Raw genomic sequence first — 14,449 nt, forward strand, 5'->3', positions numbered from 1 at the left:
TTTTGTATTTTTAGTAGAGACGGGGTTTCACCATGTTGACCAGGATGATCTCGATCTCTTGACCTCGTGATCCACCTGTCTTGGCCTCGCAAAGTGCTGGGATTATAGGCGTGAGCCACCGCGCCCGGCCTATTTTTTTTTTTTTTTTTTGAGACAGAGTCTCGCTCTGTCACCCAGGGTGGAATGCAATGGCATAATCTCAGCTCACTACAACCTCTGTCTCCCAGGTTTAACCAATTCTCCTGTCTCAGCCTCCTGAGTAGCTGGCATTACAGATACCCACCATGATGCCTGGCTAAGTTTTGTAGTTTTAGTAGAGACTGGGTTTCACCAGGTTGGTCAGGCTGCTGTCGACCTCCTGACCTCAGGTCATCCACCTGCCTTGGCCTCCCAAAGTGCTGGGATTACAGGCATGGGCTACTGTGCCCAGCCTTGTTCTTTCTTTGAGACATGGTCTTGCTCTATCACTCAGGCTGGAGTGCAGTGAAGCAGGCTTGACCTCCTGGGCTCGTGATCCTCCTACCTCAGCCCCCTTAGTAGGTGGGACCACAGGTGTGCATCACCATGCCTGGCTTTTTTTTTATGTTTTATTTTTTTTAGAGACAGGGTCTCCCTATGTTGACCAGGCTGGTCTTAAACTTCTGAGCTCAAGTGATCTATCTGCCTTGGCCTCCCAAACTGCTGGGTTTATATGCATGAGCTACTGAGCCTGGCCTAGGCTTCTTCTTGATGTCTTTTCTCACACATCCAATCTATCAGCAATGCCTGTTGGCTCTACTTTAAAAATAGGCCCCAGATACCCCTGACAATCCACCACTCTTTTTTATTTATTTGTTTTCAGAGTTGGGATCTTGCTTTCTCATGCAGGCTGGAGTGCAGTGGAGCAATCAAAACTCACTGCAGCCTTGAACTTCCAGGCTCAAGTGATCCTCCTGCTTCAGTCTCCCAAGTGACTAGGACTACAGGCATGCATCATCTCTCCTGGCTAATGTCACCACACTCTTTCTTGCCCAATTTCCTCCACCTTGGGCCCTGACTTATTTTCTACCTCGAAGGATTTCTCTCTCTCTCTCTCTCTCTCTCTCTCTCTCTCTCTCTCACACACACACACACACACAATTTACATGTGTATCTGTCTCCCCTACAAAATACAAGCTGTATGAAGATGGGGGCTTGTTTTGTTCACCACTGTGTTCCCAGCACCAGGCACGTAGCTGGTACTCCGTAAATATGTATTTGTTGATGGAATAAGTGAACACTCAGGTGCAGGTTCCTACATGGAAGGCCCTTTAGCATCTTGAGCACAATAAAAGCTCTGGCCCTAGCACCAGGGATGTGGCCAGAGGAGCCGAATCTCCATTTCCATTGTTTCCTGGAGTGTGTCATCCTGCACGGGAAGGCTGAGACAGGACGCTGAGGCCAGACGGCAGAGCGGGAAGCATGTGGCTGACATAGGGGCGACGTGCCAGAGCACTGCTGACCACCGCTCCCTGCCAGAAGAGGATTAACAATAATCCCAACCATTCACCCAGAGCTTTACCGTTTATAAAGTGTTGTCACATCTGATACTGCATCTGGGCCATACAGCTGCCCCAGAAGGTGAGCTGAGGGAGGACTATGATCCCCATTATACAGGTGACAACCCTGAGGAGCCAAAGGTTAACTGTCTGGCCTGTGGCTGTACAGCAAGTGGTCGAGCCAGGTGCCAAGCCAGGCATTCTTGTCCCACACCTGCCACTGGATCCTGCCTAGAGCAATTTTTATCAAGTGAGACCTCTGGGACAGAATGGGCAAATTTCCACTGTCTGAACAAACCAAGTAAAAAACCATGAATCATTTATTCTTTGGTTGTCTTCACAGACACTTCTTAAATACTGTATTGCTGTCATGCGGCTGCCTGTGGAGGCCCCATGGGTTGGCTCCGGGCCTTCGTCCTGAGCCCTCAGCCAGGTCCAGGGAGTGCAGCATCTGGTCATGTCCACTCCAAAAGCAGTAGCACCATGTAGAAGGCTGTGAGCAGAGTCCCCTTGTCTGAGTGGCAGACGTAGGCTCACTGCTCTGCAGCCCCAAGGGGCCAGCCAGTCCAGAGTGCAGGACAGAGTTCCTCTCCATGGTCTAGTCACCCATCCACCTGACCTGGATACTGTCATAGCTCATCCTTTGGCTTTGACTCACTGCCTGCGAGAGACTCTTGTGCAGGTTCCCGGGCGCTCTGCTGGGTGTCCAGGGGCTGCTGCTGGGAGAGATCCATCTCTTCTGGGCTGAAGAGCATCTTCACCAGGTCGTCCGCCTGCACCCTGTCCTGCAAGGACAAACCCCTGCCCATTCAGAAAGGCCTCTGGACCAGGCACATGCTATCTCTCAGCTGCTATTTCCCAGAAGACAAGGAAGGTTCCTTAATTGCTCCAGGCTCATCTCCTTCCCAGCAGGTCCTGCTCTCTGGACAAGGACAGCTGAAGTGGGGCCCAAGGAGGGAACCAATAACTCAGCATTGCTCCCTGTCTTAACCCCTTTCCCTGCCTGGATCCCTGTTCACAGAAGGCCCAGGGAGGACAAACCAATGTGACCATAACAACAGGGTGTTGGAGCTGGTGTCCAAAGTGCTCCTTTTGTGTCTCAGCCACTGGCAATGGGATTTGGGGAAGGGAGAGGCAAAGCAAGGGCTTTCTGGGAACAGGTGACTGCAGTACCAGCTGCTCTCACCCGCTCGCTGTGTCGAGGGTCCAGGGTGAACCACAGGGCGATGGCACAGCGCTGCCCCCTGGTGACAGCCTTTACTCCATGTGGGTTTTCAGTGCCTGAAGAGAATCCCACGGCCCTTCCACACTGAGGCTGCACCTCTGCCTAAGAGGGACAGAAAGGGAGGGGGGTTGCAAAGGACAAAGACTGTAACCCACTCTCAGAAGAGACATGGACTCGTTAGGGCTCAGGACCAAGGGCAGCTCTTGAGGTTGGCTTCCCAAAGGCCAGAACTAAAGAGAAAGGGTGACTGGTTAGAGGGGTGACGGATACGTCTCAAAGCCCCTCTGGTTGGGGGAAGGGTACTGCCCACTGGGAAGCCCAGTTGGTCATTTTTGTCCAATGCACTTTAGGAGTGTTAGCTGTAGAAAACAGACTTTTTATCTCCCAGGGACAAGGGAGCACTCACCGTCACGGTCTTGGCATCCAGTTCAGTGAAATAAAAGTTTCCGCCATCGAAGTCCCCATTAAGGTAAAGGATGGCACTGGGAAAGGCAGAGACATCTCAACATGGCCCTTCCCCTCCTCCCTCTCTCCAGAGCCTTTGCCTCCAGGTGCTCTCAACCAGCAGCGGAAGGATGGCTTTGTGTAGGAGGGAAACCTTCAAGAACCTATACTGAAGCCGCACCAATACCCCCTTTCCCCTCTCCACCCTCACCTTCGAGTCCACCACGCCCTACTCAGGGGGGCTTCTGTGCTAAGTGCACTCACTACTGTTCTCGTCACACCACACTGATTCCCTCTTTCCCTATCTTCTCATCCAGTGGATTTGGGGGATAAAGAATTGGACTCTGGGAAAAGCTGTGTGTGCCAGGGTGGGGTAGTAGAATGCAGGGTACTGGAAGGCCTCCAAGGAGGGTACAGACTTTCTCACCCCGCACCTGCCCACACTCACCTGTAGTCCCGGAAGGTGTAGGCTGGGGGCTCTTTGATGCACACAAGGGTCTCGGCATTCAGGATGCAGTTGTCCACGTGGACTGGATGACTATCATCCTTCCTTTCTGTCTGGACCTCTGGGGCCAACGTCACACATGTCAGCATGGGAGCACCTCAGGAGATGGCACAGCTCTCTTCTTGGCAGGGGAGGTGCTTCCCAAAATGCGTGTGGGTCTATAGAATGCCCAATGAACTAGGGGGGTGTCTTTGGCTAAGCCACAGCCTAGGGGTCAGGACAAGTCTGCAGGCTTCCTAGGACGGTTCTTGGCAGAGGTGAACAGGGTGTGGCAAACATGAATGAAGAGCTTCAACCAAGGGTAGATCCTGGGCGGAATGGCACAACCCTGGTTTGTAGCTGGACTTTATAAAATATGAAGGCCCAGGGAAGCGAGAAGGAGGAGTCACGAAGTGGGAGGACAGAAGGCAGACTGGGTCAGCCCTCCATAAGGACTGTAGGAGATGGGGCTGGGTGGCAGGAAGTGGGGCAAAGAGCTGGCCAGCAAAGGGAAAGCATGAACTTCAGTGGGGCTCTGGGGTGGGGTGGGTGGAGAAACCATGGAGGGAGAAGGTCATGAAAGGGAACAGACTGGGTTCACTGTCAAATGCCAGGCAGACCATGCTTAGGACACAGAACGCACCTTTCCCCAGTGCAAACCTTTGGCATGCTCTGTGTAGGCACCGTCACGTCATGGTGGGTGCCTCCTTCTCCATTCCCACCTGTCCAGCCAGTCGCCAGGTCCTTCACAACCACCTCCTGCACCTCCCCAGGGCCTTGCTTCTCCCTCCTCCCACTGCCACTTCTTGAGTTTAGGGCTTTGCGCTTGTCTAACAGAGGTCACTGCTGACCGGCTTCCCTTTTCGGTTTGAAATCTCTCCACACACACAGCAGCAAAACAAAACAAATCCTTTAAAAGTCAAGGCCTCACCATGTCCTTCGCTGCTTGATGAGGCCTCCCTGGCCTCCCACCGCCTGTGCCTGTGGTCCCCCACCGGAGGCTTGTCACACACCCAATCTTGTGTCTGACTGGTCCCTTGCCCAGATTCCAACAGAATTCCAAACATTCTGAGGCAGAGGAAAGCCCTCTGATCTGTGCCACCTACCAATGGCCTGTCAGTGCCAGAGGCCTGGTGAAGGCTCCAGTATGACAGAGCCGGCTGTGGGCCACATGGGATCCCTGCAGCACTGAGCGAACCTCTCCCCTCAGACACGCAAAAGGGAATGTGGGTGGGGGAGGGAATGAGGGATAACCTCCAGTCCATGCTCACTCATAAATCATGCAGCTGTCTCACAAATTTGGTACTTAACAACTAGTAAAAGAGAACTTGCCACATAGCTACGATTGAGCTAAAGGATAAAAAAATCCCTTGACTGTAGCTCTCCAGGATTTGGCACCTTTCTCAGTTCCCTTGACTACCAGGCTGCACAATGCCTCCACTCCTGTGCAAACACCATCCCCCCGCCTGGTGTACTCTGTAATCGTATTCATCCTGCAAAACTGTCATCACCTCCTCTGGGAAGCCTTCTTTTGTTATTGTTGTTGTTATTTTTGCTTTTAACAAGCCCTTCTGTCAAGGGCTGACTTTCAACAGATGGCAGCGAGGGAGCTGCTTTGCTACGTATGAAACCCCGACCCAGAGACAGGTCTTCTACTAATGGTTTAGTGACAGCTTTCCCAGGAACGTGTGCTGCACGATGAGTGAGGGGTGGCCACCTTTCTGGCTGTACCCCATTTCCCTGTGGGAAGCCTTTTTGATCCCCAGGTAGGTTGACCGTAACTTCCTTCATGCTACTGTGGCATGCATCACACTGGGCTGCTGCCCATTTGTTTATGTTGGTTCCCCAACTAGAGAAAAGGGACCGCATCCTATTCTCTTTTTTTTAACCATGTTCCTAACCATCCTGAAGACCACATCCTATTCTCTCCATGTCCTCAGCATCCAGCACAGAGCTGAGGCACAGCATATGTGTGGGGTGCTTCAGGGAGGATGAGGCCCACCTTCAATGGCAGTGCGGCACACCAGATGAGAGTAGGAGAAGTAGAGGGGCGTATCCAGGCGGAAGTAGGACTCCATGACGCGCCGTACCTTCTCTGTCACATTGTAGTACAGGTGGGCACTCTGCAGAGGAACTTTGCCTTCTTGCCCCAGCTGCCAAGGAGACAGGTGGTCAGCTGCCCTGAACACCTGATACAGTTTGGCTGTGTGTCCCCACCCAAATCTTCTCTTGTAGTTCCCATAATTCCCATGTGTTGTGGGAGGGACCTGGTGGGAGATGACTGAATCATGGGGGTGGATCTTTCCTATCCTGTTCTCATGATAATGAGTAAGTCTCACAAGATCTGATGGCTTAAAAAAAATGGGAGTTTGCCTCAAGAAGTTCTCTCTGTGCCTGCTGCCATCCATGTAACATGTGACTTGCTCCTCCTTGCCTTCTGCCATGATTGTGAGGCCTCCCTAGCCACATGGAACTGTAAGTCCAATTAAACCTCTTCTTTTATAAATTGCCCAGTCTTGGGTATGTCTTTATTAGCAGCATGAAAACGGACTAATACTATGTCCCTCTGTGGGCCTCCAGAGACACTGAGGACCAGGCCCCATCCCACATCCTGCACCCCCTCTGAAGCTGTAGCCTCTGCCCAACACCCACACTGTATTCCTCTTCTTCCTCTCCTTCCTACCTCTCTTTATGAGCACACTGTGCATCTTGCACAGAAGCACAGCCCTCTGGTATCAGCCATTCTTCAGAAAGCATTCTCATAGCTTTGGCGAGCAGTCTTGTCCTGCTCACTTCATTTTTATTACATTCAGTCTAACAGCCAGGATTCAAAAGTGAACCTCACTCAACATAACTCATCTTTGTTCTCCGGCACAGGAACGTCAGCAGGCGGACTCTCTTCACTTTACCTGCCACCAGCCGCTCCAACTCCTTAAAGCCTGCGTTTCCCCCTTCCCCACCCATTTTTCCACAGGTCTAGTGTTGATTTTACCTTGAGGGCTTTGAAGACAGTGACACCATAGAACTTTTCATTGGGAGTATGTGGGGAGGTTTGACCCCGGTAGCCATCTCCTGAAGTTGCTGCCACCTACAAGGCCCAAAACATAAGGTGATGTTAGCCAGGGCAGCTGCCCCAGAAGTGAGCAGAGGGAGGACTATGTGGGAGGGCTTGAGAAGAGGTGGTAAGAGAAGGCAAAGGCTACCACCTAAGGGGCAGTTGGTAGGACGATGCTGGACCCTGGGGGAAGGTGCAGTCACTGGGCTTCCCTTACGTTAGTCAGTCTCTGCAGCTCCTGACACTCATGGTCAGAGATGACACCGTCCAACACCACCCGCTGGGAACCATTCAGGAGTCTGGAGTTCATGGTGAGACTGATACCTTCATACAGCAGGGGACCACCTGCAAAGCAATGACAAGACTCCAGCTAAATCTAGCAGCAGCTCTGACCAAAGACTCTCCATTGAATATTGCTACCCTGTCACAAATAGAAATTCCAGCTGTTTCCTTTTCACCAGCAAAATCTCCCACTAGGTCATTTTCAAAGGCAGAATGGTCCAGAGGACAGAACATAGAGCTAAAATACGAGGTTCAAGCTCTAGTGCCAGCTCCATGACCAAATAGCTGCTGGCTCTTGGGCCATGACACGCTGTTGAGGAAACATCAGAAACACGATCCTAAAACATGAGCTCCAGAATGAGGAAGAACTGATTTTGACCCCTAAATCCTCCACTGATTAGCTGTTTGACCTTGGCAAGTTACTTAACCTCCCTGAGGCTAACTTTAATTAATTAAAAGGTTCTCATCTGTCAAACAGCATCTACCTTATATGTCTGATGCCAGTATAATGTTAAGAACAAGAGCAAGGAGTGGTGGCTCATGCCTGTAATCCCAGCACTTTGGGAGGTCGAGGTGAGCGGATCACCTGAGGTCAGGAGTTTGAGACCAGCTTGACCAACATGGAGAAACCCTGTCTCTACTAAAAATACAAAATTAGCCAGGTGTGGTGGCGCATGCCTGTAATCCCAACTACTTGGGAGGCTGAGGCAGGAGAATCACTTGAACCCAGAAGGCAGAGGTTGCAGTGAGTCGAGATCACGCCACTGCACTCCAGCCTGGGCAACAAGAGCAAGACTTCATCTCAAAAAAAAAAAAGGAAGGCAAATTAAAAGTTTAGCATGATATTTGGCACATGGTAAATGCTCACAAGTTTGGCTACCATATCGTCATCATCATTCATTTAAAATAAGGATCTTGCAATCTGCATAACCCACCTCTCAGGCAGTTGTAAGAATCAAGAGAAATAAGAAAGTGAAAGTGGTCTGAAAGCAAAGGAATGCTGGACAAATTCTTTTCATATGCTAATCTTGTCAAATTAACCACTGTTAATTTAAGCAACTATAGGGCAAAGGCCAGCATCTCTCTCTTACAGTTCTCATGGTGTCTTCTGTGCTAGGGACATACTAATACTAGAGACTCAATTCAATTCCACTCGTTCACTGAGGCCTCAGTGTGTGCCAGGCACTGTCCCAGACAGGGTGAGAGAAGAATCCTACAAGACAGTACCTGTTTTCTAACAACTATGCAAATAACTAGCACAAGACAGACCATATATGCCCTAAGAAGTTCAAAAGAAAGGAGGGGACTCCAATCATCTGGGAAGTTAAGAAAGGCTCTGGGGGGTATATCTGAGATGCCCTCATGGGCAGGGATGGTGGGAAGCATATTAGGAGAGCCAGACATAAACACAGACTGGTGAGCAGCTGGCAAGCTCATGGAACAAGGTGCAGTCCCACGTGAAGAGAAGTTGTAAACAGGACAAGAGTAGAACATTTGGTGAAGGGGCAGGCAGGGAGGATGGGTCAGAAGCCGGCATCTGGAAGACTGGCCTAGCTACTATGTGTGGGCAGGAGCAAGGACAGGCTGGACGAGGTGTAGACAGGAGGTGCCAGGGTCTGAAGCAGGCCTGAGGCAATGAAAAAAGGAAAAGGCTAGGGAGGGAGCTAAGAAGCACAGCCAAGCAGAGCCACAATCAACAGGCCTTCCCAGCGGCCTGCAGGAGACAGGCACGAGAGGAAGAGAAGCCAAAGGAGGTCTGAAGGTGTTGAGTTTCAGTAACAGGACGAGTGGTGAAAACTGGGAGAAAAGAGTTTGGGAGTGGGGAGATGGAATGAGTCAATACCTATGGAAGTGGACGACACTAGCCACTCGTGTTACTGTGACACAGGAGTCTTCTTTCTTTCTTTTTTTTAAAAAAAGATGAGGTCTTGCTATATTGCCCAGGCTGGATTCAAACTCCCGGGCTCAAGTGATCCTTCTACCTCAGCCTGTCAAGTGGCTGGAATTACAGGTGTGCACCACTACATCTTAGAGTCTGATTTCTGAACCAAAGGATGATTCTCAGTGCTCTTTCCAGCTGAAAGTCTTGGAGGTGAGTTGGGAAGGATATCCACTGAACTTGGCCCCTGAGGCTGGCTCATGGTGAGCTCTGCACTGCTGGGGTGGGGCGCTGCCTGGCAAGTAAGTGTGGGTGACCTGCCTGGTTCCCTGACAATAGCCACACATGCCCCCGTTTCTGTCCTCTCACCTTCCCGGGTCAGTCTGCTCACATCCAATGACTCCTTGGTCTTCTCTTCCACAAGGGTCTCGATTTCCTTCATAAGGTTCCCAATCTCCTGGGAGATGCGGACAGCTGTTTCCCGTTCTGACCTATGAGCATAGCCGCTCTGAGGACTGCATTCCAGGGCCAGCCCTGGGCTCCACCCCAGCTTCCCAAACTGGACCTGCCCACCCCTTGCCAGGAGTTCACATCTGCCTGGGCTCAGGAAGCCTCAAGTGCTTCATCAGACCGATCCAACCATGCAGTTTCTTCAAGGTCCTCACTTCTGTTTCTCTTGCAACCTCTTGGGAATCACCTCTTCTGGAGTCCATGAATCCTACGTAGGTCAGAAAGAAATGAGAAAGGTAGGATGATCTTAATCTTCCAGGTGTCTCAATGCATAAAATAAGGCCCACAGAAGTAATCCAGCTTATCACCTTCTTCCTTTCAGGAGACAAAACCTTAGAGGTTTCCACATCTAAGTCCCTTCTAGCTGCCTGGTGTTCCCCTTTCATCTGTCTCTCATCCCTGCCTTGCACAGATCCCAGGCTAGGCTCAGCCTCCAACAAGTTTTCCCTCAGAATCACACTGTGTTCCCCTCCTCCCCATTCATCTCCCCCACTCACTCCCCCGCTCCCTCCCGGCTCCTGCACTCCAGCTCACCGGATCCACAAAGGGAATTCCAAAAACATCATAAGCGAAGAAAAGCAGTTCCTTCTCCAGTAGGCTTCGCTGTCGGTACTCCTTGGCACTCTGAGGATACAAAGGCAAAGGAATCCCCTAGAACTCAGCTCTGTCTTTTAACCTCTGGGAACTCCCCTCCCTGGCAACCCCCCCGACACTCCTGATGTGACCTGAGGCCTCCTCTCCCTACCAACGTTCTAGGTCTGTTCCCCAGTTTGGGACAAAAGTCTAATTTTTGTGTCCAAGGGTTCCTCTGCCTGGCACAAGCAACAGTACCTCTGAGGGTGGAATAACCAGGCTTCCTGTAAGGGAAAAAGCCGTGTTCCTCTCCCACCCCAACCCCCATTAGTCTCTGGGACAGAAAATCTGATGATTCTCAGAAGAGGAAATATTCTTAAAAGAAGAATTCCTTCTTGACTTCTACAGGCGTCCACAAAGCAGGAAAAGGCATCATGCATTAGGCAACTGACATGTTATTCATTTGATCTTTATCGCACCATCTGAGGTTGATACTGTTATGCTCATTCTACAGAGGAAGCCTCTGAGGCACAGAGGAGATGTGCCACTGTCTAAGGTGACACTACAGGACACAGGAAAGCAGAGACCTACAGTCAAACCCAGGTCTTCTGTTATCTTTTTCTTTCTTTTTCTTCACAGCACAGTGTGCATTTGGACAGATAAACCTGGCTCTTTAGAGTCCTAAAGCCCATGTGCTTTCTGCTGTCCCACCTGCCTCCTCTCAGACCCTAACCAGACCACACCCCTCCCTGAGGATGAGCAGCTGCATTGGGAGGGCCTGGCACTCTGGCCTTCCCACGTGGACTCCTGGGCAAGGCTTACCCAGGGCAGGGAAACTGAGTACCTTCTGGGGCCACATCTTTCCCTAGGTGCTTTGCTAATCTCCAAGCAGCAGGAGGAGGAAGGAAGAGAAAAAGAAGACATCGTCAGTTGAAGTAAAACACAAGGCAGTTCAAGGAGGAATGAAAGCAGTCAATGAATCCTATGTCATCTACTATATTTACCTAAGAAGAAGAGAGACATTTTCTTCTCAGGAGTTTACATTACTGGCTTCTGTCACTAAGGGCTATGTTATCTCATTTAACACTCTCCAATGACCCTATAAGGTTGCTATGAAGCAAACCCCACTTCCATTCTTTATTCATTTGATGCTAATTTACTGAGTGTCAGCCATGTGTCTGGAGCTGTGCCTGAACTGGAGCAGAGCAGGGAAGAGACTCTGGTCACAACGTCCACAGGCCAGTGCACAAGTTACTTCATCTCTCAGATGCTAACAGTCCTTATCCTTAAAGTGGGAAGAACAGTGCCCACCTTGCAGGGCAGCTGTGATGATTAAATGAGATGATGGATGCAGACTGCCTCACAGAGAGCTCCGCCTGGACAGGAGTTCAATATGTTAGTTACCTTCTTTTCAAAAGGGGAGTTCTAGTTAAAAATGCTAGATTGGCCACATTGGTTTATTTCCCCTCACTCCCCTCGGACTCCCCGTAATGGCCATAAAGAAGGTGGAGAAAAGGTATTAACCAAGTAAGACAAAAGAGCCTGGAAGTGCCATCTTAAAGTCAGATGGTCACCATCTAGTGGCCAAAGAGGACCACTACAAAGACAACCCACATGGGAGGGACAGCAAGAGGCTGTTTCTACTGGAGGCTCTCAGACTCCAGAGCTCGAAAGGAAGAGCCTGAGTGTTTTCCTTCAGTGCAGCTGTCTGTGTGTTATACAGACATTTCTCCTAGTTTGGAGTGAGATGGGGAAAATGCTGAAAGATGAGAGAGAACAAACAATGGCAGGAAGAAGGGATGGGAAGGAAAATGGAGACAGAAAACGGGTGAACAGAAAAAGAAAACCAGAATTAAGTGAAAAATCATAGATCTTGGCCAAATAATCTCGAATGTCCAAGCTAGGGGTCCCAAGAGGGTAAAGATTATGTCCGCCGTGTGGTTCCGCGGGACTCAGAGAACAGACTCCTGGGTCCAGGTAATGCTAACTGAGGCTCCTGTGTACTCCCCACACGCCCTCCCTGTGCTCCCTTCTTCTCTGAATAACAAGCCGAGGCAGTGAACTCATACCTGGCCCCGACACCAACACCTGGCCCCTGCCCTGCACGCACAGTGCTGACTCCCCTCTGCTAACCCCTTCTTCCGCCCTGAGGTCTGAGTTCAACTGGCGGCTGTCATCACAGAAGGAAATCTCTCACCTCACGGGGGCTGATCAATCTAGTGTGTTCTTCTCCAAGCATAGCTGCATAATAGGCCAAATTCTGGTTCATCACCTCATCATTGGGGAAGAAGAGAAGATAGGTCTTGGCACATTCGACAGCCTGTGTATAATTCCCAACTGCAAAGTGGAAAGAAGAATAGCTGAGAGGAAAGGGTCAAAAGGAAAGGGTCAAATCCTGGTACCAGGGACCACTTAGTGTTCAGTTTCTGCAAAGTTTGAGGCAGTGGTGACACGACAAGTTAGTGCTTGCTACTTAACATGATGGCCTGATTTCAGGGGCAGAAGTTATGGAATACACATAGAATGTGCAGTTGATTTTAAGGTGAGGTGGTCATTGTCCTCAGGGCTGCCTGACAATGAAACAGAAAAGAATCAGAATTCTCTGCATGCCCACATCTTTAAAGAGTCACAAATAATTCAAATATCCCTTAATATTTTACCTCAATACACTCAATCATTAGTTCAATTTCCCTGTCTTCCTACCTTCTTTTTTTCTATGGATTTTCAGAAGACAAGGAAGAGTACAATAGCAGATTGTCTCTTTGGCAGAACAGTTCTTGTTGATATGTGTTAGTCACCTCCATTCAACTGTAAATACTGTACACTCATCTTTGTGTTTGCAATGCTTAGCACATAGTAGGAACTCTGCAAATACCTGCTGATTTGTTGGTTTTCTGGGTATTAATTGGCAGCCCCACAAAAGCATCAGTGCTATACCAGGGAGAAAGGCTGGCGAATGTCCTCTGAGCTGGTTTAAACAATGGCATCCCCTTACTTTTGCCATTAACTTTAATTCAAAAGCAAAAATAGATTACATGTTCTAGAAAGGACAAGAGAACAAGGTCCTAAGTCTCCCTCCCCCAGCTTTTTGGGTTGCTGGTACTAGCTTCCTAGGCCAGTGGTTTATAACAAACTACCCAGGGATCACTTGGCATGGTGCTTCCCATAGGTACTGAAAGAAGCCAAATACACTGAGGAAGGAAGTGGCTGTAATCCCTGCCCACCTTGCCTTTAGCTTCCTCATTAGGCAGCAGAGAAAGAGGAAAGAAAGTAGGCCTTACTGTTATAGTAGGCAAATTGCAGATAATTATAATGTGATGGGAGGAAGTCTTCGAAGGGCTTCTCTCGACTTGGGTGGGAAGCAAGCTCGGTGACACAGTTCTGCTTACAGCTGAGGACCTGGATATAATGATCTGAAAGGAATCAAAGAGGGGGAATAACTATAAGGGCACTCTTTAGGACTCAAATTTTGGTGAAGCACAAATTCAAATAAAAGCAATGTTTCATCAGATTCTCAGATTTAATAAATTGAGGAATGAGGCTGAAGATTCTCCATTTATATTATCAGATGTTGACCTTAGAGTCCCAGGAGGCCTGGCTGCAGGCCTGGCTCTGAACTGCACGCACCTGCGATGGCCTGGAAGAGGTCAGCATTGTACTCAAGGTAGTTGTAGCCATCGTAGTCATAGGGCCCTTCGCAGAGGGCCTGGCACTCCTCATAGGCCACAAAGTACTCCTGCAGCGCCGCCTCTAGGTGGGGCACGGCTTCCTGTGGCTGTTCCTCTGAGTAGAGTCGCACTCCCAGTCGAAATTCTTGCTACTGGGAAGAAGGAGCACTCAAATGCAGGCCACAGAGGAGGTACCCTCTCTCCTTGCTCTCAGCCACCTAGACGGGGGTCCTAATTTCCTGCTCCTCAGATTATGGATGCAAAGGGGTGATCTGGGTGCTGCTATATAATGAAAGGTTTTTGTAAATGGTGTTTACATGCTTCTCTGGAAATTTAAAAACATTTAACTCTTTTTTTTTTTTTTTTTTGAGGCAGAGTCTGGAATGCAGTGGGGCAATCTCAGCTCACTGTGACCACCACTTCCTGGGTTCAAGCAATTCTCCTACCTCAGCCTCCCTAGTAGCTGGGATTACAGGCACAAACTACCACGCCCAGCTAATTTTTGTATTTTAGTAAAGACAGGGTGTCACCATGTTGGCCAAGCTGATCTCAAACTCCTAACCTCAAGCAATCTTCCCACCTCAGCCTCCTAAGGTGCTGGGATTACAGGTGTGAGTCACTGTGCCTGGCCAAAAACATTTAACTGGCTGAAAGATACCTGGGAGTTCATTATGATTTTCTTGTACTTTTCTTCCCCCCCGCTACCCTAAAATTAGTGACAGATTCTTGTACTTTTTGTAGGGCTAACAGTTTTCAGATAAACACAACTTACTTTTTTTTTTTTTTTTTTTTTTTTTTTTTTTTTTTTTTTT

General features: G+C 49.5%; 1 protein-coding gene across 1 annotated transcript in view; it reads right to left on the reverse strand.

The window, feature by feature from the left end:
- Positions 1 to 1,819: 1,819 nt before the first annotated feature.
- The window catches only part of P3H1 (prolyl 3-hydroxylase 1), an 18,911-nt gene continuing 6,281 nt past the window's right edge, over positions 1,820 to 14,449 (reverse strand). Inside the window, exons 3-15 of the mRNA XM_032247188.1 lie at positions 13,597 to 13,786; positions 13,251 to 13,382; positions 12,167 to 12,306; positions 9,931 to 10,020; positions 9,552 to 9,604; positions 9,256 to 9,377; positions 6,943 to 7,070; positions 6,663 to 6,758; positions 5,673 to 5,823; positions 3,635 to 3,752; positions 3,149 to 3,224; positions 2,704 to 2,844; positions 1,820 to 2,302 (exon numbers count right to left, since the gene is read on the reverse strand). Coding sequence (XP_032103079.1) covers positions 2,147 to 2,302; positions 2,704 to 2,844; positions 3,149 to 3,224; positions 3,635 to 3,752; positions 5,673 to 5,823; positions 6,663 to 6,758; positions 6,943 to 7,070; positions 9,256 to 9,377; positions 9,552 to 9,604; positions 9,931 to 10,020; positions 12,167 to 12,306; positions 13,251 to 13,382; positions 13,597 to 13,786 — 1,593 coding nt within the window. The 3' untranslated portion in view covers positions 1,820 to 2,146. The remainder of the gene's footprint in view (positions 2,303 to 2,703; positions 2,845 to 3,148; positions 3,225 to 3,634; positions 3,753 to 5,672; positions 5,824 to 6,662; positions 6,759 to 6,942; positions 7,071 to 9,255; positions 9,378 to 9,551; positions 9,605 to 9,930; positions 10,021 to 12,166; positions 12,307 to 13,250; positions 13,383 to 13,596; positions 13,787 to 14,449) is intronic.

Source organism: Sapajus apella, unplaced genomic scaffold (genome assembly GCF_009761245.1).
Source record: "Sapajus apella isolate SASKATOON/1434 unplaced genomic scaffold, GSC_monkey_1.0 scaffold62, whole genome shotgun sequence".
NCBI lineage: Eukaryota > Metazoa > Chordata > Mammalia > Primates > Cebidae > Sapajus > Sapajus apella.